At 38.6% G+C, this 27982-nt stretch overlaps 2 protein-coding genes across 4 annotated transcripts in view; one reads left to right on the forward strand and one right to left on the reverse strand.

Moving 5' to 3' along the window:
* The first annotated feature begins 8335 nt into the window (after positions 1-8335).
* Positions 8336-20975, forward strand: LOC138584160 (grainyhead-like protein 2 homolog). 2 transcript variants are annotated; one of them, XM_069656327.1, is made up of 15 exons: positions 8336-8635; positions 9625-9811; positions 9921-10355; positions 10500-10555; positions 11456-11714; positions 11889-12000; positions 13017-13111; positions 16481-16639; positions 16746-16803; positions 17069-17208; positions 17433-17470; positions 17770-17861; positions 18452-18537; positions 18743-18807; positions 19722-20975. In XM_069656327.1, the coding sequence occupies exons 1-15, from the start codon at positions 8622-8624 to the stop codon at positions 19834-19836; spliced, it is 1911 nt and encodes a 636-aa protein (XP_069512428.1). In that variant the 5' UTR covers positions 8336-8621; the 3' UTR covers positions 19837-20975. The 2 variants fall into 2 exon arrangements, with proteins under 2 accessions (XP_069512428.1, XP_069512429.1); XM_069656328.1 differs by having other exon boundaries at positions 11456-11612.
* An 807-nt stretch (positions 20976-21782) lies between these two features.
* ncalda (neurocalcin delta a) overlaps positions 21783-27982 on the reverse strand; it is a 73910-nt gene continuing 67710 nt past the window's right edge. For both annotated transcript variants that reach the window (XM_069655578.1, XM_069655577.1), the window contains 3 exons: positions 27668-27773; positions 25604-25723; positions 21783-24121 (listed from right to left, as the gene is read on the reverse strand). In XM_069655578.1, coding sequence (XP_069511679.1) covers positions 25626-25723; positions 27668-27773 — 204 coding nt within the window. In that variant the 3' untranslated portion in view covers positions 21783-24121; positions 25604-25625. The remainder of the gene's footprint in view (positions 24122-25603; positions 25724-27667; positions 27774-27982) is intronic.

The following is a 27982-nucleotide window of genomic DNA, read 5'->3' on the forward strand; positions in this document are numbered from 1 at the left end:
GTTTTTCTTTGCCACTGTTGCAAAGTGTATGCTAACACGTACTGTTAGCATGAGATGCTAATTGAAATTCATATTTATGTTACAGCATTTAACAAATAATAATGAACAAACATGTTTTTCACTTGAAAAAAAAAGGCCTCTTATAACTATATAATGTCATTTTTGCAATGACATAGTTTTTCACATTCAGATTCATTGGAAATTACATAATTAAGTTTCTTCAATTACTTAGGACTTATGAGTGCATATATAGTACAAATACAACATTATGATATATAGCTGTGTTTGAACCACAAAAGGTTTTTAAAGGGCTTAAAACCATATTTTGTCCGGTAAGCAGGTACAAGTAGTTTCATTCATGGCTACACTAATTCACAGTATTACCAGCACAGAGTTTGATACTATTTCACACATTGTGTGCATTTATATTACAAAAACAACATCATGATATATATGCATTGTGTGTTTGAACCACGATAGGTTTTTATGGGGTTAAAGCTATATTTTGTCAGGTAATAAAGCAAGTTCAAGTAGTTTAATTCATGCAACACTAACATCCACAGTATATTACGTTTATAAGTTAAGTTTTTCTCATTATTAAACGAAGGGTTAAATATTTCCGGTACAGTCTGCATCATACAGTAAACACGTAAATTCAAATCTCACATTTTCCATGACGAGACTTTGTTGTTTTGTTGTAGTCGGTCTCTGAAGTCTGTAGTTGATGTCGGGATGAAGAAAATCCTCAGTTGAAGAGTAAATTTCCGAAAATATCTTGCTTCAAAATTTTAGAAATATTTGTCGTGGCTGTCTGACTGCTTCAGTTTGTTATAATGATGATTTGGTATAAATGATGCACCTGGAGACAAACCATGGCAACCATGGAACGCTGCACGGCCTTTCTATACGCACGCGAGTTTTTACATTGTCACCAAAGTTTTATCCAGTCAGCCTGTTATCAGTGTTGCAAAGTGACTTACTGAAATCATTAGTTTAATTTTTAGGTATTTCTTTTTATTTTAGGACTTTATTTTCTACTTCTGCTCCACTTTTAGAAGGAAATGACTTTACTGCACTACTTTTATTTTGATAGATCTGCAGGTTACACTTTACATATGATAACTTTTTAAGTATTGGAGATATTCATAATGTTTATCAATATTTGATTATTTATTCTTATTTATTTCTTATTTTAAGATATTTTATTTAAAAGAATATAGGAGAGTATTTATTTATGCTTTTGCCACTATGCAAAAGTGAAAGAGCTCCCTTTAAAGTGGACTAGTTGATGGGCTTTATGGACGTTTCAGCATCAGTATGTGAAAGTAATTATTCGTAAGGCTGTAGGCCTAATTGAAAGCGGCATCACTGTTGCAGTGTTTGAGTTATTGTTACTCTGCATATTGATGATTATTTGAATGAAAGAATGTGTCGGACTTGAGATGATACACAGCTGTGATTGCGCAATAACCCACCTTACCGGAGGCGCGTGTTCATTAATTCATAAAAGCTCTGATACCTGAAGGTGTTAAGGAAAAAATGTCGGACATTGCATCAGAAACAAAGAGTGACACGACGCCTGTGCATTCAGTTAAAAGGAGCAAAAAGTTTACTACCAAGGCTTGGTATTTTATGGAGAATTTTATGCTGATGACAATATCCCGTGGCGCTTTAATTCCAATTTCTCCTCCCAATTAATGGTTTCAAACCTGTGCTCGAGCACGGAATGCACTTCATTCATTTTGTCAAGTTCGCTGGCGTTAACGGAGTTAAAAGTGTCTTCCCTCTTCTTGCCGACTAATGTTGGCGCTGTGCCAGACAGATAGCCAATCAACGCTGAAATATGAAATGACGTTGTAGTGGGGCTACGTGCTGTCAGCCCCACTTGTCATCAAATTCATTCGATCTACATTAAATACAGTAGCACATACCAATTACGCCCAAAGAATATGCGGTAATCTTTGATGCAATTCTCACGGGTTCCCTTCTATTTGTAAAGAATTGTAACCTCTCAGAAATAAACGTTATTAGAGCTAAACAGATTTTTATTGGGGATATTGATGTTCAAAATAAACCGTGCAGTAACAGACACATCAGAAACACGCCTCCTGCAGCAAGGTTCTTTTGGTCCTCTATCATGAGCGATCTACAGTGGAAAAAGGCTTGTTTTATTCTAAATAAATACTGTATTAATAACAAAGTTTAAGAAGTGTAGGATTATACCTGTGTTTTTTGTAATACAGATAGAGAAACGATATTTCACTTATTTTTTCACTGTCACCATTCAAATTTATTTTGGAATGAAATGCAAAACATTATAAATGGAAAAATGGGTACTAATGTACAAATTAATGTTTTTGATGTCATGTTATACATTGTGTTCAATGGGATGAAAAGTAATATTTCCTATATAATTCAACTTCTGATTATTCTTGGTAAATTTCATATCCACAAATCTAAATGGTCTGGCTCCAAACCCTGTTTTCATCGTTTTCTGGTTGAATTCAAACAGTATGGCACCTTAATTGAAAATGTAAAGAAGGAAAAAGCTACAAAGACTTTTGATATCTTAAGGTCACTAGATTTTATATAAACTCTAAAAGGACTAAAATCAACTGGACTCCCCTGGCCTGCCCAATGTTCAAGCTTGTATGTATGTTCTGACAATTGTATACACTTATTGTAATGTCTCTTTGGTGTAAATAAAGTTTAACAAAACAAAAAAACCCTCCAAAAATCAAAATAATAATAATAATACAGTAGCACTCTGAGCATGCGTATTCTATGCAATACACACTGCATTGGAAGAGAGGGGTGTCAGCTACCCGATCTGTTCTGCGCATGCACAAAAGTCAGCGCTGACGACACTGTCCGATCTGTTCCACTCAAGTGTCGCTCGACTTGAGAGAGTTGTGTTGGTGTGCTGGCGGTCAAATTGGCCTGTTACATGAGATTAGAGAGTCGTGTCAAATTAGCAATTAGGATGTATGATACAGAGTTCTACGAAGCCCTCCGGCTATACCTACAGAACAGTGTGGCTGGTCACTGTTGAACCCTTACATACTGTTCGGGTCAAATTTGACCCGTATCTATTCAGATGGATTTTAGATCTGCCAGTGTGGGTCAAATAAAGGAAAATTGTGTTTTTTTGGAAACTTGAAACTGTGAGAATGTACATGTCATATTTGTATGCATTTTATATGCAAAAGAGGTGACAGAGTTCAAGGGGACCTCACCACTGTCACGAGAACTGTCTGTGTTCCCAAAACATTTGCCCAGGTTCCCACAGAGACAGACACCTGCTGGTCTTTGAAGGGGCATGGGGAATCCCAAAATACTGAAAGAGTAAACAAACAACATAGGAGTGATCATATATGGTGCATAAAGGGAACAGAAGTCATCCAGAGGTCAGACGGGTGCAGGTGCACAGACACAAGATGCACCTGCACCTGCAATGTAATAAAATAATGTACAAAGTAACAAATTGGAATCTGTTTGGGTTGGGAGGGAGGTGGTGGGGGCCATAACATTATAAAGGTGGGTATGAGCTGCCATTTCAGTGACAGACATCATGGCAGCAAGACTGAATGTCCAAGAGGCCCTGGATCTACTCTTCCAAGATGAGTCTGATACTGATTTAGAGGAGGACGTGTCAGAGCAGGAAGACAACGTGGAAGAAAACTCCCCACCTGATGAAGATGACTCTGATGGAGAGGAGCAGACAGCAGGGCAGACATTTATGTCAAAAAACAGTGCTATCTCTCATCTGCCACCTGCCCTAACTACAACAAGGGGAAGAGAGGTCTTTTCTTCTAAGTTTGCATTTACTCAGGACACCACAGTTGTCTCATACATGCCCAAGAAGAACAAGAATGTCATCCTTATGAGCACACTACATAAGGCTGCAGAGGTGAGCGCACGGGAAGACAAAAAACCAGCTATCATCCTTGACTACAATGCCAACAAAGGCGGAGTGGACAATCTTGATAAAGTAACAGGCACATACAGCTGCAAGAGAAGAACCGCCCGCTGGCCTCTTGTCATATTCCACAACCTAATTGACGTATCCACGTACAATGCCTTCATGATTTGGAGTGAGCTAAACCCAACCTGGGGGGCAAGCAAGAGGAACTGGAGGAGGTTCTTTTTGGAGGAGCTTGGAAAGGCCCTTGTGGCTCCTTGCATGCAAAAGCGACAACACCTCCCCCGCACAGCAGCCTCAGCAGCATTTGTAAGGGCAGTGCAGCAGTCTGAGCCTGGCCCTGATCAAGAAGCAAACATGAGGCAACAGACGAGAAGGAGATGCAGCTTCTGCCCTGCAAAAAAAGGACCATGGGACAACCTCATGCAAATGTGGGAAACACAAGTGCAAGATCCACACACGGGAAGTGTCCCACCTCTGCTTTGAATGCAGAGACTAGTTGACTATAAGCACTTTACATCTTATGATATAGCAGTGAGGACAGTGTTCAGTAGCTATATTATGAAGTCCAAAAGTTCCAGAATGTTGATGTCATTTTCAAGGTCAATAAAATATATTCAAATCATTATGGCTTTTATATTTTTTATTTCTTACATATATTACATGACATTATACTGTGTATAATAAGATATTTTCATCAACATTTATGAAGGATTAATCATTCATTTGTTTAAGTGGCATAGGCTATTTAAACATTCTGAATAGGTTTGTAGTTAAAAATTTGGTGGAAATACTTGCTACAAGGGAATTCTTGGTCCGGGTCAAAATTGACCCAGACCATACTGTGAAGGTACAGAATATGAACAGTATGTAAGGGTTAAGTGCCCCTAACACGCACACACACCCTTGCGCCCCCTTTTTGGCTAGACAATCTTCAATCAAAGCTCCAGCTTGACCACTTTGTGTCTTCCTATCAGTCCAAACAAATCATTGGCTCTTTTAATGCAGGATGTATGCTTCTGTTTCTGATCCAGAGCTGTGTATTTATATCAGATGACAGCTTACTTATATATGATCTCTAGGTGACAGGGCTCTGTGACAGAGTGATAGTAGGGCCCCAGAACAGTGAAGGCCATATGAGTGGGGAGAACCAGGTAGGAGGCCCTTGGAGAATGGGATGCCAGAAGATGCTCGCGGTCAGACTGGGAGAGGCCAGACTCCATTATCCACGGTACATTCACCACAGGCAAAGGCAGGAGGTAGCCTGAACAGCAGTGTGTGACAAACAATAAAAACAATCCTTTTAGCGACCTTGAGTCATTCTTTGTCTGTATTGATCACCACGTTATTTTAGTAAAACATCTTTTAACACTCAATGTTAATAAAACAAGCAGTTGTGCAACCTTTTTGTGCTTTATGTTGGCTAATAACGGCCACGTACTGTTATTTGTATTGCAGTGTAGTGTATTTGTCTAATATTGTGTTGTAAATAAAGTAATTTAAAAAAAAGACTTGTTGCCGTCGTGTTACAAATCGGGCTGGAATAAGTATGCGCACGTGCAGAACGGATCGGGCACTGGGGTACTGACCGAGACATCAGCTGTGTCCCAATCCAGGGGCTGCGTATTTGAAGGCCGATTGCATAACTTGTACCAGAATTAATCAAGCCTGGCTGTTTAGCTTGGTCTGAAACCGAGTCATGACTAAATTCAGCCAGGAGAGGTGGAAAATCCCAGTTTAATCTGCTATCTTGGTTTTGTGAAGTAGCCCTCTGCTCTTTTTGTAAAGTGTCTTGAGATAACTTGGTTATGATTTGGCTATACAAATAAAATTTGATTGATTTTTTTAATTTGATTGATTGATTGATGAACGTAAATGTTTAACCTACATTATTTAGAAGGAAACCCGCATACTGTCCAACTTTACTGTACTAGACCTTCATCAGGCAAACTGTTTGTGAACAGGGGCTGGTCAGCTTAAGTAGGGAGTGGCTGCATGTTTGGACACAATACTAAAAATAATAAAGATATCACCAACATCAGCCTCCTAAGTAAACCTGAGTAAATAATGTTAAAGAAAAGATCCATGATAAATTATCAACTCACAAATTCAAGTTAAGGAAAAGCTTGCCAAAAAATTATATTACAACCTAAACAGAAATCATGACAATAGGTCATGAAAACGACAATGAACTAAATGATGAATTTCAGGTTAACATCTTTCTGTGATTCCTTTTTGATTAAACATATAATGTACAAGTTGATCAAAATATTCTCCCTTTATTTTTTCATTATTTTCAGATTTTCCCCTGCTCAGCTCTCAGTCCTGGATGGATATATTGTACGCACATTGTTAATCAGGGTCATTCTTTACATTCAGGTCACCTGTCTCCTTGTGTTTATTTATATGTGAACGCGTATTCAACATATTTTTTACATTTTCAGTCTCGCAGGACTATCTAGTTTTGAGCTGAGATGCAGTAGACACTGAGTGATTCATCTCTGTCTTTTTATCCACAGATGACCTGCCATGGAGGTGCATTCTTTGACTTTTCCCCCCCAACTTTTGGGACTTCAGGGGCTCTGTATAGTACCGAAACGTTTTTTTTTTCTCTGCAAGTTGGACAGTGTGCGGGAGTTTACTTCTATTTTGACAGAATTTTTCCTCTCCCACGCACCTGTCCACATTCAGCACTTGAGCTTACCCTTATACCAGATATATCATTGTTGTTATATATGTACAATACAATGAATATAATGATAATTATTTATACATATAAATATAATATTCATTGATTTATAATATTCAAATGTCTGTGTTTCAAGTCAAGGAGTCTTCATCAGTTTGCAGTGGACTCACATTAGTCCCATCTACAGTCCATTGCAAATAGAGACTAGGCCTCTGTGTTTTATGGGTTCTACAAGGAAACAATAATAGATTCTTTTCCATATCTTAGTGTTTACTTAAATGTTATATTGTGTTTAAACTAATCGCCTAAACCCTTTCTTGTTTTCAGGACAGCCAATGTCTTAGGCACACAAGCAAGCATCTGCTGTCAGGAGAGTCAAATCTAATCACTGTCAGACTTAAATAGAACAATTATTCTGATCCTAAAAGCTTTTAGAAAGATATACGTTCCATCCAAATGAGTAATATGCATGGTAATATGACCAGGTTACCTAATCGTGTCTGATGGTTGCATAATCTCATGAGAAACAGAAGGATATGAATAACACCATTATTAGTGACAATGTGCCCCCTGCTGGTCATGTTCGAAAAAGGGTGATATTGTTTTGCAAATTTAACTACAGTGGTTTGCGTCCTCAATAAAACTGTAAATGTTTTGAGTTTGATGAATTGTGTTAAACGTAGTGCACTAATGTAATCGTTAAGGCTACCAAATAAAGGGCTATAGTGGAGCAACAACCGTGTCATACAAAATATTGCAATTATTTGTTAAAATATACAATGTAATATTAAATGTTGTTTACAGGATTTTCTGTCACAAGCAACTAGTATACATCTGGATATTCTTGTAAATAGTTATTAATTTACTATTTCATAGCGATTTAGAGTTTAGTCTTGTTTGCCCCGTCACTTGGAGACGTGTTTAAAGTCACATATAAACTGCTTTACTTTTCAGTGGATTTACAGGGCGTATTTAATCGTGTTTTCGTGCAGTGTGAGGATAATGTGGCCCACAGAGCACCTACAACCATGAAAATACACTATCTTGCATAAACTTGAACTACTATTGAACAGTCGCTTCAAAGGCCATCTTATCACACTTTCTTCAGCTGAGTAAAAAATGTTTTTACCACCTGTATCTTTTGCCCTGACCTTACTCCTCTACTCTTCCCGCTGTAATTTGTGGCGTAGCTCCTTCAAAGAATAGCCGTGCGCAGCGTTTGTGCATGGAAAGCAAGCTGAGCAGAGGGAGAGGTGAGTAGTGATGTTGGTCACGTGGCTTACATTCAACACTGTACTAGGCACTAGACTCGTACGTGGCTTTGTTCTGATTTTACACTCATTGTTAGGTAATAGCATATTATTAGTATAGTCTTTAGTCTGATCAAAATAACTCAAATCATTTAAATCACATTTTTAACACAAAGTGTTTGAATGCCGATGTCCCTTAAAATGTGGGCCGACTAAGCGAAGGGACTTTCTTAAAGCTGGCATCAGAACACAATAAAGCTGTAAAAGAGCCTACATCAATGTGAAACGACACAGACACTACATTTGAAATCGGCTTGTCAACCTTTCCCTCATATTAGGTCACGTCCTCCCCCTTTTTATTCACCAATTGGAATACAACTGCTCCACCTGTGTACGATCATCAAACCAATGAGCAAAGCAACTTTCGTTTCCTTGTTTGTCCTGCTTTTTCAGATGCTGAACGCATCTCTGAGTTTAGCAACTTTTCCAAACAGGATAGAAACCTGGCCAGTGCTAGAAAGGTAGTTTTATTATCAGTCAGTGTAACCCCACACTTTACCTGACATCACAGACATTTGTTGATGTTTTAGTTAGCAAGATTACAGATGATTTCATTGGCTGTTTTGACTGAGAAGCTACATAAAGCCAGCCTCTGGTACGCCTAGTTTCCTAAGCTTCCCACACAAACGTACCTGCACCAACTAGAAAGTCCAGTTTCTCAAGCAAGACCAAGAAAAAACCCGGGAGTCCTGGAGGCAATATGGACCTGAACAGGTAAGCGCAAATCCTTAATATTATGAGTAATTACTTCTGTCAGTTATACTGACCATGACATGCTGACCAATGTTTACAACTGCTTAAAATATTTTAGATGTGTTATGTCTATTTGTTCTTGCACATACGTATGTTTCAGACCCTTTCTAATTTAACAGTTAAAACATGTTTTTTATAATTTATTTCTTGAACAAATGTTTGGTTAGAGTAGTTTCTATCAAGTTGTAGTACTACAAAAATGACCTTTCTCTCAATCATTGAGGGGCAGTTATACATGCAGTTTTAATATTGTTAAAAATGTATCTTAACTGTGATTAAAACTGCAGTATATGGAAATCAAAACATTGTAATTATTCTATTTCTTACTCTATACATTTTATTATTCTATGACTGCAATATGATTCACGATTTTGGGGAATGATAATTTTTGCATCACAATGTTTATTTTAAAATCATGATTTTGATATTATTTGGGGCTCTGTATCCAGAAGAAGATTAGTAGACCAGAGCATCTCAGCAGCAAAACGTTTTATTATTGTTATTGTTGTTTAGTCACAGCTTTGTGATTTGGGCTTTGCACTTTTCCATATTGCAATTTCATTAGTATTTCAAGAAATCATGCAGCCATACCTTTGGCTATTTAAAATTGTGTAATGTGTGCCCATTCAAAAACTGGGATCTTATACACGTCTCTTCTTGCCAACCTCTCTGAATGATGTCTCAAAAATTGAATAAAGTAACAGAACTGAATTCAAAACTGTATCAGTCATTCTTATTGTGAATTAAAAAGGATATACAATCAGTTATCCCTCAAAGATTAACCTACATGAACACACTTAGCATGGAGGGGGCAATTAGATTGTAGTTTGGTGAGAAACAACCAGGGGCAGACTTGGCAGCTTGGCAGAGTTATTGTCTGTTAATGACAGATGGTTTTGCAGGAACAACATGGCTCATTGTCTCTTCCCATTGCCTCGTCATTCTCTCAGTAAACGGCTGGTGGTGATGGTACCGAATGAAGAGCTGGTTCCCTCTCGCAGAGTTTTTAGCAGTGAGGATGAGGCGTGGAGGAGCTACCTGGAGAACCCGCTGACTGCTGCCACTAAGGCCATGATGAGCATCAATGGAGATGAGGACAGTGCAGCAGCACTGGGACTGCTGTATGATTACTACAAGGTGTGAAAAGCATCATATTGCAGTCCAAATGATAATGATATAAGTCAAATTCACATGATGTGTTTAATTTGTTTCTGATCATATATTTTGTTTTGCTTAACCATGTGAGGTTCCCAGAGAGAGGAGGCATGCCTCCGGTGGAGTAAAACCTACAGACCCCTCTGCCCTTGGACCTGATAACTGTGGCAGCTTGGAGATACTAGATCATCATCTTCAGGATCTCTCATTGCCTGTCAACCTCTCCCTAAACACCAGCACCACTACAGAATATCAGGGCTCCAAGTATGAAACACCTTGCCTCACAGGAGACACCAGAGGAGGGGATGGTAAAAGTGGAGGTGGGGCAGCTCTGGCTCTGGTCAAGACAGAATCCCAGGTGTCTATGGGAGTATCCTGTTCTGGAGATTCCTACAAAGACGAACCCAGAGAGCAGATAAGGATGGTTTACCAACAAAGTCACTATAATTTGCCCCTTGCTGGGTACTTAAAAGATGAACAGAGAAGCAGTCCAGACAGCTTGTGTGAGGATGCTGTTGAAGGAGAGGTGAGAACTGTGGTAAAGGGGTTGTGAGTTCCAGGCAGTATATTTCCTGCTTTGAAAACCAGCATAATTTTTTTCCTGCTCCAATAGTGGCAGTTTTCATAATTTCACATTATATGTTAATTTATGTTATGTCACTTTTAACAGACGTACATCGCAAGTCCGTCCTCAGGAGTTGAAGAATTACACTACAGCCTACCAGTGTAAGATAAAATTCACAGATCGGTGGAAGACTTAAACATACATTTTTTTTTTTAGACCTGTTTTATGTGTTCACACATATGATTTAAAAGTTGAAGGGTCGAAAAACCATATTAGCTAGATCATAACTTACACAACCTTTTATATAGCACAGATTTTAGGGATATGAAGTATTCAAAGATACACCAAGAACTAACGTCACAGTGTGCCTAAATACCAATGTTGGCACTTGGGAAATCATCAAAATGCATCTGCACTATGCTGATTACAATGAGCATATCTCAAAACCTAAACAATGTGCAGAGTTCAAATAAGTAATTTAGTGTAAGCAAATATGTTCCCCATGTTTCTATGTTCTGATTTGTTTATCACTGTTTTGTGTGTTTGCTTTGCAAAATCTGGTAAAAACATGTCAGATTTGTATTTTTATTTTTACACAATTTTAATACTTTTATGATTTATTATGGTTTGTTGACAAACCTTTCATTTTAACTCTTGCTGCCATAGCTGCCTTCTCATGCTCCATTTGCAAAAACACAGCCTTTCCTTAACCAAAATTCTCACAACATTAAAGGATCAGATATAATTTGAATGTTTTTATTTACTATAATGGCCAAAATGACTTACATGGTTGTAGAATAAAGTACATAGTTGTATTTGTTTAATGTTAGACAAGATACTTCTAGAAATCACAAGCAGAAAACATAGTCTAACTAAAATAAAAAAAAACTTTTGCTAATACTAAGTCCAGTCAGCAAACAAATTTCAAAACAAATAAAAAAAAATTCAAATTTTTTTCTTTAAATTTCGGTCACCATTTGTCAACATTTGGTTTATTCTTATGTTAGAAGATATACTGTATATTCATGGCGTTTGCCCCACACGTGCTCCTGTTGTTACAGTGACAGTTTCCAGTACTGTCTGGAGGCCAGCATGTCGCTGCGGCCGCGGCAGGGAGACGAACCCATGGCTTACCTGAACAGGGGCCAGTTTTATGCGTTGACGCTGTCGAAGACCAGCTGCACATCGTCCCTTCATCAGCCCAGAAGCAAAGTGCGGGTGAGTGGGCTGACCTCTTCACACAGGCCTGTTGGGAGCCAATCCAGTAGTGAGCAATGCACAATGGGAGGCTCTGAGCTGCAGCGGGACAGTATTGTACAGGTGAGGGAGGGGAGATTGTACATGTAGGGAAAATGCAGAGGTTGAGGGATTAACTGTTAGCTTATCGTTGGATAGCTTGAAACCTTGATTAACTTGTATGCATGAAATCATTATTTTTTCACTCATTGTTTAGTTTACTGATATATATTTAGTTTATCTGTGCCTCCGCTTCAGAGTGTTATCATGGTTGTCTTTGGAGAAGACAAATGCAGAGATGAGCAGCTGAAGAATTGGAAATACTGGCACTCCCGGCAGCACACTGTAAAACAGAGAGTCCTGGACATTGGTATGATGATTCTTGTTGTCCTCCTCACTGACAGGCCTACCTACTACATCCATGGCACTATGAACTTTATAAGTTGACAGATTGGGCATAGGTACAGTTAAGCAGAAGATATTTTGACACTTGGGCTCCGTTAAAAAAAAAACAGTAAGCAGTTAGCAAACCTGTAAAAGCCTCCAGGACAATCCTGCTATTATCCTGAGGTGAAACCCGACACAATTTGAATAACTGTCAACCCTCAGTTCCAGCAGAGCACTACGAAGAGACAGCCAATGGCTCTGCATTTGCATAGACGTTAAAAGGAGAAATAGGTGGGACCTGGGACTGAGGCCACGATCAGCAAGAGACAGGCCTCAGCCTGTGGTGGAAAACTCAGTGGAATGAAGCAGAGATGTTAGACACTGTTAGTTTTGTCCATGGCAAGGTCATGACCGTACAATGGTAAAATCTATGATCTCATGTAGGGGCTTGTAGTAACTTCCGTTCACATGTTCTTTAGTGTTTTAGGAAATAACAATGGCCTTATGGTCATTTTTACTCATTTGGAACTTTATCAGTTTGTGAAAAATCTCAGATATTTAACATCTCTCCCCAATGGGCCTTGAACCTTTTGAATGAAAAAAATCTCACAGAAGCAAAGATAAGAAAAAAGTAAAAAAAACGACACAATTAATATTTTCTTCTTTATTCCACATAAACATCCCACAAGCCCTCAAAATTATTTTAAGCCGTTGCAGGGGCTGACCACCAAGTTTGAAATCACTAAACTAGAGGAAAAGCATAGCAAGTAATTCAACTTAGTTCCACCTTGACCAGCTACAATAGTTATCTGCAATATCCGCATTCATGCATCACAATTAACAATTTAATATATCAGGGGACATTAGACATTTAAAATGCAGGAAATCTGCTTGTGTGCAGTGTGTTTATATGGTTGTATTTTAAGTGTCCTGAAATGTTACTGTTTGCCATCCAAAACAAACTGAAACTCTCTTCTCTGATTTTCTTGATCCATGCAGCCGACTACAAAGAGAGCTTTAGCACGCTTGGGAACGTGGAAGAGATTGCCTATAATGCTGTCTCCTTCACATGGGATGTGAGTGAAGAAGCCAAGGTAAGAAGTGGAAGAATTGTAAGATTGTGCTGTTTAAGTCACAAGTGAAGCTACTAAAATGAAAAAGCTTTTATGATATATTCTTTAAGCCTCACCTTGAAACCCAAGTTCCCAATTTGGTTTTGTCATGTTTTTGTTTGGTCCTTTTGTTCGTACAAAACTTGTAGCCACTTGTGGGGAAGATTGCTCAATGAAACCACAAGTTTTTGTCTTGAGCTCTAGCTGCAGAGTCATGTCAGTGGACTGTTGACACCTAAGGGCTGGAGCATAACTGCTGGAGCATATGCCAGGCCCCTGGATCCACCCCCCACCCCTTGGTCCTTTCTTTGTATTCCATTAAAATCTCTTGTTTTGGGATGGGTCATGATTTGGGATCACATACATGCCTGACACATAGCAACAGACCCTTAAAGAGCTGCTTGTGTAAAGACAGACACATCCATGCCCACAGCACAAAACCAACCTCAGGGTGTATCGAGTGTTTGGAGATTTTTGCTTTAATTCCCATTGGGCTAAAATTGAATGTGAACTCCAAACAGTCTCACTGTAAGAAAGGTAAATGCAGCTTTGTCAATCTGTGGGTAAATATTTACTGTTTGACTTAAACCTTCATTACACTGTATGATGACACAGCATCACAGCGTTTTCACTCAGTTTCAGCTTCTTCTGTTCACTTGTTGTACAGCTGATATGAAAATATTATACTATTGAGTACCATTATTTAGATTAAATTGTAGACATTTAATTAAATTAATTGTTATATTGGGGGACAGTATATTACCATACATTGAGTAAAGAAGGGAACATAGCCAGTGCACAGTCATCCACTCATTTTGGAGCAAGGAGTTCAGCATAAAAAGGGTGGATAAACATTGCTATGCCTCTATTCTGGTTGCTGTGTTGGCAACTTGTCAATCATAGGTAGCTACGCCATAAACCTTTATGGTCTGTTTTACAAAATGAACATCATGTTGTATTGACCAAAGTTCGAAACTTACAATTGAAACCATGATCTGGAGAAATGATTTGTATTGGTTCGTTTCTCATCTGCTTCCATACAATCAAACCTCTTTTAGCATAAAGTGGAGTTGCCCCCTGCTGGCCATTAGAAAGAATACAGCTTCAATGGCATTTTAACACATCTACTTCTTTTATACAGTTTTTGATCAAAACCGATGCAGCAAAGGTTGAAGCATGCTTACTTTTATATACTAATATTGGGTCAAGTCCCAAAAATCCTACACGCAGCATAATGTAATCTGCTAGCATTTTCTTTTGACAGACCATCTCTGCCTGTTGAACATCAACTTCTTTTCATTTTAAATGGCCAAAAAATATCATCGTCTTGCACCATCTTCAGGTCAAATTTCCTTTTGTCTTGAGCATAACTTACATCACCTCAATATAGTATAGATTTTAAGCATATGAATACTTTATGTGTATGACCAGATACTTGTAAAGTGAATAGCATTCCCATCAGCCTCAGCTTTACTTTATATGTTGTGAAAAAACAATAAATGCCCATAAAAAAACCATAGTGCCCATAAGAAAAAATGAGTATTCCAACACACTAAATTAAAGTGGAAGACATTGTTATTATGATCTGTTAATCAGAACAGAGTGTCGATTTTGTTATTGTGATCATGTTTTCATGCTGAAGTTCATTCAAAACAGATTGGTAAACAGATGATCATGCTGCACACAGAGTATAAAGTGTCTCTCACAAGCCTCCATGCACCAGCACCTGTTGGCAATAAGGTGGTTAAAGTTGAATAACTCTGTTTTTGTGAGGAAACATGTAGACTTGCATGTCACTGCTATCACCTCTCTTTTTTTCCTTGTGGTGCAGAAATTGTGGTTTTCAAACTTAATTGGATGTCCAATTAGGTTTTGATGGGCTGTCATATAAAAGTGGTATTTTTAATGGAAAAAAACAGTTCTCTTTTTTTTGGCATGCTTCTGCTGTTGCCAGGCAACAACCATCATCCTGTGTTCAAATGTATTGATAGGGGAGATGGGGAGATAAGCTGCTGTCTCCAGTATTACTGTGTTTGTTTGTTGGTTGAGCGGATGGCACTGAACATCCTCTTATCACTGCCCTCATGAACATTTCTCTTTTTAGAAAAGGTTTTTTGAATGCTTACACATGCATACACACGCACACACGCACGCACGCACACACACACACACACACACACACACACACACACACAGATGCCAGTAGCGTAGCCACCAGTGCTTCTGGAGAAATTGAAATGGCTCACGTCTGTCGAGGTGTGAATTTGTGGAGTTGTGTGGGAGGCTCATTTGTGCTCCACGATTTTACAGCAATTAGCTCTCACCTCTGCAGGTTCAGACATGATGCTGTTTGTGCTGCACAGTGGGAAAATTTCTGTTTAGGCTCAGTTTGGAATCTTTACCGTTAGTTGTCTCTGGTGACCTGTTGCTCAGGCTGTCGGTCCTGTTTAACTGGAAACTTCATCAGGAGTTTATGTTGGTTTTCGGCATTGAACAAATGTCATGATGAGTAATAGAAATCTGTTCCGTCATGTTACCATGTGTGTGAGGATAACCACAAGTATTGTTGGTGGGAGAGTAAACTTCATTTCAATAGGATTGTTCTTCGATTTTTGTGGAATTTTGTGACCAAAGCCTTGAATTTCTATAGGTGTGGTATAGAGAGTCCTGGAACTATTATAAAGCACTGGTAAAGCAGAGTTTCAGTTATCAAAACACTGTCTTCTGAATCATCAAAAAAAAGCCTACTGGAAGCCTATCTGTCAGCATATAAAACAGTTAACATGTTTGCAGAGCAGTGTTGCTTCCAGCCTGTGAACTACGGCTGCTGATGACTCATGACCCTGCGACCCTCTCTCTCATCAAGGCAGCGTTTATGAGTCAGGCCGAGATTCACCAGGGAACAAAGTAATCCATCGAATTTAATTCTTCATCTGAGCCAGAGTGGCTTTAAAACTACATGAGCTGTAACTGAACTGATGAAAATACTGTACAAGACAGTAATACTTTTGTTTTCAGCTAGTCTTTGACATTACTTACTAGGGAAATAAAAGTCATCTAGCTCCTAGTTTCTGCTCCCTGTTTCAAACCCCAAATTGTTCAAATGTGTTCATTTGAATTTATTCAAAATTACCACAGTTTAACTATTTATAAATAATTTCAACCATTTATTAATGAATAGAAAGTAGACAGTGAGGGATTTATGTATCTTACCTTTTAACTCAACGAGTAACGCTTGTTGGGAATGACTGATGTATGATGACTCTTTGATAATCCTCTCTCTGCCTGCTTGTTTGAGGTCAGGGAACTCAAGAAACTGACCCTGCCTTTTGTCTAACTGTTGTTTCCTAGGTCTTCATCTCTGTGAACTGTCTAAGCACAGACTTCTCCTCGCAGAAGGGAGTGAAGGGGATGCCTCTGATTATCCAGATAGACACCTACAGCTACAGCAGCTGCAGAAGCAGGCCTATTCACAGGGCCTTTGCTCAGATCAAGGTCTTCTGTGATAAGGTCTGGAGCAGAAGGCTTACACTTGGATGAAATATTTTTTTTTGGTTTTCTTCACTGTCTTTTAGCATCTTCTGTGTCTTCCATGAAACCCTTTTATGTTTTGCAGGGTGCTGAGAGGAAGCTGCGCGATGAGGAGAAGAAGCAGCTCAGGAAGAAGATGAAAGGTAAAAACAGATTTCTGTTTCTCTTTAGTTTGGTTAAAAAAACTAAATTCATAATATAAATAACTTTCAGTTTTATGGGAAATAATTTGAGCTTCATTTAAAATCCACAGAAACAATGTTACAAAGAACTTCCTACTATAACCTAAACATTAATAGAAGAGCTCAGCATAAACTAAAAAGCCAGGCAAATGTAATCAACCTCATCAGATCTGTACTTTGAATGGTTGCCTAGCAGCAAATGCTGAGTTAACACTCTCTGGATTAGGGAAACTCAGCTGCTCAGGGACGACCTCTCCGATTAAGAGGGCTGATAACACGCTGTTAAAAACCGTGATGGACCTGGACTCCCAGCCTGTCCTCTTCATTCCTGACGTCCACTTTGGAAACCTGCAGAGAGCCGGCCAGGTGAGGGGTCTTTTTCTGTCTCATTGTCTGAGCTCTCTCACTCTCTCTCTCACACACACACACGCACACACACGCATACACACACACACACACACACACACACACACACACATGGATGTGGCTCAGTTGTAGAGTTGGTCGTCTTTCAATTGGAAGGTTGGTGGTTCCCTTCATGTGTTCCGTCATGCAGTGTGCCTTATGTTGCTCTCTGACTCCATTTCCAGGTGTTTGCCTTCAACACTGAGGAGGTCAACAGAGACGGGTGAGTATCATTCTATTCTCATTTGTTCTAAACAGTCATATGTTTGCTGCTCACGTCAACATATGCTTCTCAATTAAGTGGTTATTTGTAGATCATCTCTTTTTGTTTAAAATGCTAAAGAGGGATGGTCAAAGATTGTTTAATGGACATGGGATAATTGTAGTTGGCTTATATCAGACCTCATAGAACAGAAAACGAAAGAAAAACTGTTGTTAAGCTAAAATGAGACATTCAAAACAAAGCATCCACTAGTCTTTTGAAGATGATGAAATGTGTCTGTGTGCGTGTGTTTGTGTTAGGAGTGTTCTGGTGAAAAGGGTGTCATGTCCTGCTGAGAAAGATGTCTGTCCACCTCAGCCAAAGAAGCCAAAAGTGGAACTGGAAAGAAAAGGTTTGTAATAGCAAAGATTTTTTTTTAGAATCGCCTCTGGTTGAAGGGCTGCCCCTTAGAGTCCTCTTGCATTTTGTCTCTCTGCAATTTAGTTGTTAAAGTTGTGTCATTGTACACAAATTAATGCAGGGGCAGCATGACAGGCTTTACCATGCTATACTGTACCAAACAAATTCTTAAATTGACCCTTCCGTGGTCCTCGTTCAAGGTTTTTACCTTGTCGAGAGTCGAAATATCCCCAGAGGTCTCCTCTTCCAGCACGCCGGCACGCCCACACGATTAAAAGTGTTAAAACCAGTTTCATATTAAAAAATGAGTGGCTCTGCAGCAGACACATAATGCAGTGATGCAACCTGTAATACTAACAAAGCAGTAGTAGTAAGCTGGAAATTGTTTAATGATTAGTCATATGGCTGGAAAAGGTTCTGTAAAATCAGATACAACTGACCTAATTCTGAGTCTCAATACAGCCCTCGTTTGTGAATGCCACTTTTTTCTTATTTCAAGTCTTTTTGTTTTATTATTTGACTGAGTGAATGAATGAATGAGTGATTGATTTTTTTTGCCTTATCTGTTGCATGCCTCATCAGTTCTGCTGTATGTGAGAAAGGAGTGCGATGAGGTGTTTGATGCCTTAATGCTGCACACCCCAACCCTCAGAGCATTGATGGAAGCAGTGAGTATTACTATTATGAGTATTATTTTTTTAGCTACTTTAGGCTGACCTCGTGAAACAAACACATTACATCCTTTGTAATGAATAATAAGTCAATCCCAGATATTTAATACAGTTCTTTTAAATAATTATAACACTTAGAAAGGGCTGAGGGTGTTTAACAACGTACTTCAACGTAGAAACAAAGTGCACTTTTTCTTTACAGATCTCAGAGAAATATGCACTGCCTGTTGACAAAATGGCCAAAGTTTACCAAAAAAGCAAAAAAGGGTGAGTATACCAAACTACTGAAGACGGCAGCCTTCAGTTTTTAAGTGATGTTGACCTCTCAGTGAGGCTGTACTTAGTCACTTAGGTATATAGTTTGCTGTTAAAGTAATGTTAAGTAGGTATCTTCCATGTTTGTTTTGCTTGTTAGCATATTTGCTAATTGACCCTATACACAAAGTACAGCTGAGGCTGTTAGTTTTTTACCTAATTGGTTGGAAACCAAAGTATTAATTAAATCCTGAGGGGGACTTTCAAATCCAGACCTACTTTCATGACAATCCACCCAACAGTCTCCACACATGCTATCATAAATCACAAATATCAAAGCCACCAGATGAAAAGTTGGAGGATCACCAACCGAGCCAGTAGGATAAAACCGCCCGGGAACAACTGATGTTTGAAAAAATGTGCCAGTCCATCAAGCAGATTCTGATATGTTTATCTGGATAGACGTGTGATAACTATGAACTGCCGGCAGCAGAAAGATGTAAAGTTGAAGGATCAGCAAAGTCATTAATATTCATTCTCTGTGCATCAAACATGTCAATCCATTAAACCACTTCAGATGGGTCGACATTTTTTATGTCAATCCATTTATGATTTATGAATTTCTGAGGCTAATACAGATTTTTAGAGCTATAATTTTACAGATTCACCAATATGGTGGCTGATATAGACTACCAGTGCATCAGCTGTGATGCTCATGTGACTGCAAACGGTGCTGAGAGTTTTGTAAACAATGGAGGTTTTTATATGGTGTAAATCAGTACATGATATAGATATGACCGACCATTTAACCACGCTGCTAGCAAAGCTAAAAACCTTGCAGATTAAATTAAGCCATTTGTTCACTGGCGATTTTGCCTTGATTTAAACGGGGGACCCTGTCTGTCTCTTAATGTGCTTGTCCTCAGGGTTATGGTGAACATGGATGACAACATCATTCAGCACTACTCAAATGAGGACACCTTCATCCTGGCCATGGAGAGCTCAGCAGACTCCTTGAATATCACTCTGTCAGAAATCTGATGGTTGTTAGCCTGAACACTGTTTTCCTCCATCACCATGCTGCCTGACAGAGGTGAATACTGATGGGTCAAGTTTTCACCATGCCAGCATAGACATTGTGAAGTAAGATCAGATGACGACTGCAAAATATGTTCCTCAGAGGAGTCTTGGTCAGGTTTTTTGCCCCTCACTGATCATAATGGCTAAATTAATCCACATAGACCGCCACTTAATGCAGTACCTGTTTACAAGCTCAGATTTGTGGCTTTGGGGAGGAAATGAAAGATTTTTCCATGTTAACTTCCTCTGCAAAGTCTTTGCTATCTGATAGGAATTCACTGCTTTCTAGTTGGTGTAACAAAGAGGGGTTTATCCTGGTCACCATAAAGCATCCAGACAGCTTGCTGTGGTTTCACAGGAAGAGGACATAACAGCGTACAGGGGGTTTATTGGATTAACAGCAGAGACTGCTGTGAGCTTCCTCTGAGCCCTCTGTCATCCTTCCTCTAATGTCTTCATGTGGTGGGTGGAAGCTTTAGAATTACTTGATCACGTGTTTGAAAGGCTTTCGCTTCAAACAAAGTCTCTGCACATCTTCTGGTGACACTTAACATTTAAAGTTAATGGCTCTTGTTTTGTAAGTATGTGATTATTTATAGATATGTCAGCTGTCATGTCATGATTCTAAGTTAAAGGGATCTTTCTTGATGTTAATCATCTTTTATTGATTGGAAGATTTTTACTGCGTACTAAATGTTCCAATTGGTGCCAGTGAATAACAGTAACACCAACTTGCGATAACATGCTGCTGTCTCAGACTCTACAGTATAATTACACTGTTATGGAACAAGACTGCAACTCTAAGGATGCTATTAAACAGCTTCCTCTGTACATGTTTATTGCTCTCCCTCTCACTGAAGAGGCTAAAGTCATTAGCATTTATGACATCAGTCACTGAAGGCCCAACTGGTTGATCCATTTACACAATCCTTTCCAGAGGCTACTGGAGACTATCAGAGCTCATTCGTCCTATCACTGTTTTCTCTCCGCACTGCCTGTGTTTGCACCCGATTCACTGACCGCTTCTGTATCCTTTATGTACTTCATGCACCTGGATGTACAGTCTTTTAAATGAATCAATAAATATAGTTTCATATGCAGTCACTTCTGCTTTGTTTTTCCTAGAACTTTTTTCTTTTTAGCAGTTTTTTGAGTAATATATTTTTTGGCAACTGAAAATTTGCCAGTACATCTTTCTTATAAGAAGCATTAAAAAAGTTGCAGTAGCTTTATATATTGATTTTATATTTGTATATGCCACAATTAGAAAACAACTTTAATTGTCAAATTGTTAATATGATTATCCTTTAGTTAATGCTTAATGAGTAAACTGATCTTCTGCTTCCTAACATTTTGGGTATGTTTTATGGGAGGTTGATAAAAGTCTGTCCCAATACTTACACTTTTATACAACATGGAAAAGTTAATGACCGGATGAAATGTTAAAATAAAACCTATATTAATTAACTATTCTTAAAGCCATTGGCTAGTACCTTAATAGAAAGTTTGCCTGTGAGTTGACATGAAATGACTCTGCTTACATACATGTTATCCACTTTTCAAGTAGCACTATAAACAAATCACTGTCTATGTAGTCTAATACTAAAGATTAAGACCAAATACCTGAAATGTAAATTTCAGTTTAGTGCAAATTTTAAAAACCTGGTTACATGTTATGCTGTTAGCATAATGACAGTTGGATTTGGCAATAATTCCCACTTTGCCCAGGTACAGCCTCAAAGAGCACATTTTAATATTTGCTAGCTAGATCGGAAGCGTGGGGATCATTTCACAATCAAAAAATAAAATGTCAATTTAAAACAGTTTATAATGACGGAGAGTCCAGTAAAACTGCAGTCATGATGTCACATAAACCACTATATTAAAAAAACGAAGCCGACACCACATCACATCACATGTTTGCACACAATAAATTGTAAATTTAATTCTCTCCTTTTAAAGTTGACCAAAAAAAAAACAGGAGTCCAAAACTGCAGCCACTAAATACAGGATACCATACAAAACCTACAAAATGCAACAATTACAAACATTTTGTTCAACAGATAACCATTTTACAGTATAAATTTATACAATACTGTTTTTGTTTAATTTGGCACTTGACCACAAGATGCTATTTTGTGTTTAAACAGAAATGTTACACCTGAAGGAGCTTTTCTTTTTCTTAGAAAAAAGACAAAAATCATTAAAAATACAATAAAAGAAACACATAGTGACAGCATCACTGCAGTAGTAGTGATTCTGTGTTTGTTTGTCTGCATCTTTTTTTCTTCACAAAAAAACCCCAGCAGTTATTTAATAAAACATTCAAAGCTTTTCTTGTTGAAAACAATGCAATAACAGAATCAGCTTCTCTCTGCCCTGTGGAGGGCTCAGTTACATTCAGATGAGGCTCACACCGATACTGTTTGAACTTTCTTTCACAATTTAGGGGAGAACTTTCTGCTTTTCTTTCACTTCTTCTTGTCTTTCAAGTGAATAAAAGAAAGAGGGAGGGAAGATGAGACCAACAAACATGTCAGTCAAATCAAAAATATTGGATGTGTATTGTTAAGATGCCAGCTCTTTCACTGGTGTGTGTGTCATTAGCATGCCAGTTGTTTTTTTTGTAATACTGTAAACTGGTACATGCTTCCTTAATGAAAGTGGCATCAGAATCTGGACTAAAGAATGAATGAATCAATGTGTACATTTGGTTCTGATACAGTCAGATATAATTGATGTTGATATAATTATTCAGCTCGACTTAGACAGAAAAAGGCTCTCAGCTGTGACTACCAAGCATCCCCTTTAAACAGTGTGTCTTCATGTGTACAGATTTTTGTGCATGGTGGTCCTCCTAAAGCTCCTCTTATTTTCCTTCAATCAAGTTTTCCACATGAACCCTAAGTATGTCAGCTTTGGCAGTCCATACGCTGCAGTAACACTGACTACTGGTAGCACTAACGATGAAAACACTAACACACAGAAGCGGGCACAAAGCCTGATTGGTGACTGGCCGTTTAGCTGCTGATATCCATAAAAATACATATAAACACACACATGCGCATAAGTCACATGCATACGTGTTATTTAGTCTGTTCACCTCTGTACCCAACTGTTCACTATTCAACATGCAGCATTTAAAAACATCTAAAAGTGAAGTCTGGACAAGTATGTCTCTGTTCTTTCATAGTATATGTCAGAAAAGGAAGTAGTTTGCATGCTTGACATCCTGCAACAGTTTTAATAAACAAGCATTTTTTTTTTAATTATTTCACAACATTTGTTCTGAACTGGACTTTTGCTTTACAAATTTAGATGCACTTTAATATATCTACACTGTACTCAATGTATTTAAAGACTAGTTTTCTAGAGTTTTCTATTCTGCCTAAGCTAGAGTGCAGTATCACACTGCCACTCTGAAACTCTCTGTCTTACTGGAAAGAAAAACCACTGGAACAGATGATGGATACAGAGATGTGATTCATCCTTCATAACATCAGTGAGATTTCATAAAATCTAACTACTGGTTAGGGCGCATGTATGCATAGTAGCATAATGTTACAATTTCATTTAATTTTGTCCCCAAAATATGAAAACAAAGTCTATCAAATTTGCAAAATACACGAACACACGTACACATTCTCACAGTAGAAAAGAGGAAACTAAAAAGCAGTGCTCGCTCTCAGTAAAGGACAAACTTCACAAGTCCTCTCTGTAGATTAAACAATCTTACCTACAGTAAGAGCTGTTATGTGATGCCGTCGTATCTCTCTCTCTCTCTCTCTTTCTTGTTGTCTCATGCACACGCTCTGTCTATGATACACATACGAGTGACAGAGGGTCTGTGTGGCCCCGGCTGGAGACTCAAATGGCCCAGACAGCCACGCAAAGACACAGATACAGAGACTCCGGTATATACTGTATATACAACCTACTGTGGACCTTCTTTTTACTCTGACAGGCCTATAGGAAAACTGAGGGATCATGGTCAACGATAATCTGGAGATTTTGGATAGCCGGATGAGGATTAAGGGAAGGTCAGGTTCAGGTTCTTTGTTGGTGTTTGGAGTGTTCAGATAAATAGCTCAGGGGGGTTAACTGGAAAATGTGCCTCCTTTGCTCATCTTTGAAATCCTCAGTGCATATTGAAGGCCTTTCATCTTCATCGTCATCAGCTTGTCATTCTTCATCAGTCTGCTCCTTAGTGGAGAGTTAAGGGCATTGAGAGTCACCCATAGAAGCACTGCAAAGAGACAGATGAAGAGTCAATTCAGCACTGTTGTGAAAACAGGTGTTGGTAATATGTATAATTGTTTCACCAAAATATTCATATCACGTGTTGCATTAATGGTTTGCAATTATGATACTGTAATATAAAATAGAATAAGGGAAGTGCTACAAGGTCATCAGCACTATTTGTGGAGCAATCTGATCAAAGTACATTTCCGCAGTACAAGATCATTTCAAAATGGTGTCACTGCTCACTTATATTTGTTGTTCAAAAACCACATGATGTGGCAAAGACGTTCCCAAACTGAGGCACGTGTATCAGTAGTGGCATGTGAGCTGCACATGCTGGTTCAACTTGCTGAAGGTCTCAAAACTGCACGCCACTCTAATATAATTACATGATATTACAGACAGCAGTTACTTATTCTTATTATAACATTGCAATGATGTAAGATTTAGTTGTTAATTGAAATATTTTGGAAATCTAAAAAAATGAGACTAGGCTGATTAACATAGGGTGAAACTGAAGTGATGGAGGAAATAACATGATTCAGTACAGATAACGTAGCTAGACTCAGTTAGATTCTCTCTATGAAGATGAATAACATTTTTAGTGCTGCAAACCACAACTTCTCACAAAAAAACAAGAGTAAGAATGAAAAAAACTTTACTACTTGTAATAGGAAAACAGTTTGAACCAACTTAAAGATCAGTCAATTTAACAGAACCTTCAAAATATGCTCAAAGTGCAGGAGGAGGTAATCATGACATCACTGTTTCTTTTGTGTATTTGGATGGACCAAGGACACCTGCCAGGCTGCTATATTTCCTCTAAACTACTAATTGATTTTATGACAAAAGTTTAACTAACTTTTGTCATAAAACTAAATAAATACTTATTGACTTCACAAAACAGTTGACAAAGTCTTTTTAGTGTCATAAACACCCATGCAGAGGCAACACAGATGCCTGGGACTAAACTTTAGAAAAGAGCTGACATTTTCAGAGAATGCTTGGAATCTTTACAAGAGGTGCCCACAAAGACAGAACTTTAGAAATGGACAAATCCTACACATGGGGGCATTAAACTGAAGTTTCTTCAGAGCCTCAACACCTTCCACAACTTCTCCAAAATAACAGGCCACCTCCCACAAAGTCTCTAATATCAGTCCATGAACTACAAACATTCACAAAGCCAGTGACATGTTGGATGACCCAGCCCACATCCTGCATGGTGCTCAGTCTCTGAATAGCTTCCCTTGAGCAGGAATCATCAATGCCAAGAGGCTCGGCAGCTCGTAGGAGAAACACCATCATTCCTGAGGCTGAACCCCCGCCTTCCTGCTAATGGCTTTCTCATACTAACACCACCAGTGCGCCTTCATATTCTCACCTAAATGAACTTGCAACACTTTCCCTTTTGCCGAAAGTTTAGTTAACTGAAGCCTTTACTGTGAGCTTTACTGCAGGTGGAGATGCTGAATGCAGGCCTTACAGGTTGTGTTGATGCCTCAGGTTTAGAACTGTCCAGCACTGCTGGGGTCACACTGCAACAGGCGGACGATGGAGGGGTCGCTCTTCGCACCTTTGATGAACTCCTCCAGGGACAGCTTACCTAAAACACAAAAGACCGCAGCCCAAAATTTGCAGAGAAATTATGGTTTTGTAATTTACGAGTCAGTGCATACAAGAGAACCAAGTGACAATGAAGGGGCTCAGGTTACAAGGCCCTTATATAGCTATAAGTGTGAAATCTAATTTAGATCAATAAAAATGCAACATTTAACATGTAACCTCGCATTTTGCATTTCAAATACATCCATACTTTACAATTTTTTTTGAGTTCTTTGTAGATTTTTCAGACCATACTTGACATAAGAGTACCAATAGCAGTACCAGGTAGATGTTTAAGATGTAAATTAATGGGTTTAAAATCAAACTTAATGTGTGTTACATTCTGACTGTGCATGCTGTTATATTGCTTTCTATTTGTGATTGTTAAGCCAGCCCTTGGAAAACTTCAACCATTGTGTTTGTTCACTACAAACTCCGATGCAGAAAGCTGATGTTAAGCTGTCTAACATCTCTGCTCGTAACAGACATACACTTAATAACATATCATTTTCCCCTCTACATTTTTTCATAGTTGCTCTAATATTTGTTTGTTATACTATGTATATTGCAGTTGCAAGAAAAACAGAATAGAGGAACACAAATATATTTTTCCACATACGCTTCGTTTTTCCAGATCTGGAAATTATAAGGAAAACATGACCGGCTTGCAACATGCAGAACTGACTAAATGTTAGGACTGATAACAGCCAATCACAGTCATTACTGACACTGACAGAATTATGATGCACTTTAGATCTTCCTGTTGTCATTTGTTCACTTATAATGTTGTGGAGTGCTTATTGGCTGCTTCATAATGAGACATTGATCTGCTCAAGTTCACTTAACAACTCAGTGGCTAAAAGCCTTGAATAACCGTCACCTGATCAGTCATGGCTGGGCATTGTGTCGGGGTTTGACCCAGTAAAGTGTTTTCACAGAGTTTTATTAAAATTAAACAAAACATCTGTTTCAAGGTGAATCTCTTGTGATTCTTTGTCTTTATTCTCATTCTTGAGCCTTCACTACTTGAACTTGTACATGCTAATGATGTTCTACTTTGCACCAACAGGTGGCAGTATTGAGATACTTGTTCTTCCTCCTATCCACCCTCATAATACAGGGACTCAACATACCGCCACTACTCGTGATTTTTATCAGAACAAGCGAAAACGAGACAGCTCATGTCGACTCAGTCCATCTTATTTTGTGTTACTTTGTGTACTTCCCTTTTCTCCCTGCTCCTCTTCTCTCCTCCTCCTCTTCCAGTTCTACTCTTTCACCGTGTCTTCTGACTTGTTCCTCATGGTCCATGTCTTTGTTGCTCCCCCATGTTTATGCGTCTCCTTTGCTAACCACTAGAGTGTTTGTGCTGTATGATCATGTTCTCTAAGTATCTACAGTACAATCTGTCAGAACAAGTGTGTTGTGTCTGACTAGAATCTCAGGTCAGGCATGACTTCAGTTGTCAATAAAATGCTGCTTCAGGCTGGAGGGCTCTGCAAGTGCCTCTGTAGTGGACAATGACAACAGCTGCTGGCAAGCCAGGTGGCAGCGACAAGCTGTAAAAGCCTGTTGGGTCCCTTTTCTCTGAAAACCATCATTCAATAAACTAATGTATCATTTTTAAAAGGTTTAGTATGTTGTTGGAACATATTTTGTACTTCAACTCAGTTCACGAGCTAGAATCAAAATCATCTTCACATGCCTGCTGTTTTTTTTCCCTTCCTGCAATACCATCAACCAATGACTTGATGTTATTTTTTCCAAGTACTACTGAGACTAGGTCATATCAGGTAGACACTCTGCAGTTGTTCATGACTGATCAGGCATCTACATGAGCAACAGAGCGTTTTGAAGTTTTGAATTTTTCCTTTACCATTAATCTGTTGTTGAAACCATGTGACACAAACCCAGCTTAATAAGAATGTAGATGAGCTCAGCCTACCGTCCCTGTTGGTGTCCATCTGCCTGAAGATCTTCTCTGTCCTCTTCTCAGGTGTTGACTCGTCCTCAGGCATCTTCATCACAGAGGACACCATCTTATAGATTGCCTACAGGTGGACACAAGTGAGGTCAGATAACCAATGATTATTGCACAGGTCTTTAAATTATGTATTATATTATATATTTTTACATCAAATATTAACAGAGGAAAGTTGCAACAACGCTTTCCAAAGGTTACAAATAAACAACACACCTTTTCTTATTAATCAACTCCTCACTCAGCAAAGGGGATCCTAACTGAATACGCAGTTTTATG

Source organism: Semicossyphus pulcher, unplaced genomic scaffold (assembly GCF_022749685.1).
Source record: "Semicossyphus pulcher isolate SPU_LCO1_2020_fin unplaced genomic scaffold, fSemPul1.0.p SCAF_9, whole genome shotgun sequence".
NCBI classification, from domain to species: domain Eukaryota; kingdom Metazoa; phylum Chordata; class Actinopteri; order Labriformes; family Labridae; genus Semicossyphus; species Semicossyphus pulcher.

Coding starts and splice junctions, on each gene's coding strand:
- LOC138584160 (XM_069656327.1), top strand. Junction 13,112..16,480: donor ATGTGAGTGAAGAAGCCAAG/GTAAGAAGTGGA, acceptor GTTGTTTCCTAG/GTCTTCATCTCTGTGAACTG. Junction 17,209..17,432: donor ACCTGCAGAGAGCCGGCCAG/GTGAGGGGTCTT, acceptor CTCCATTTCCAG/GTGTTTGCCTTCAACACTGA.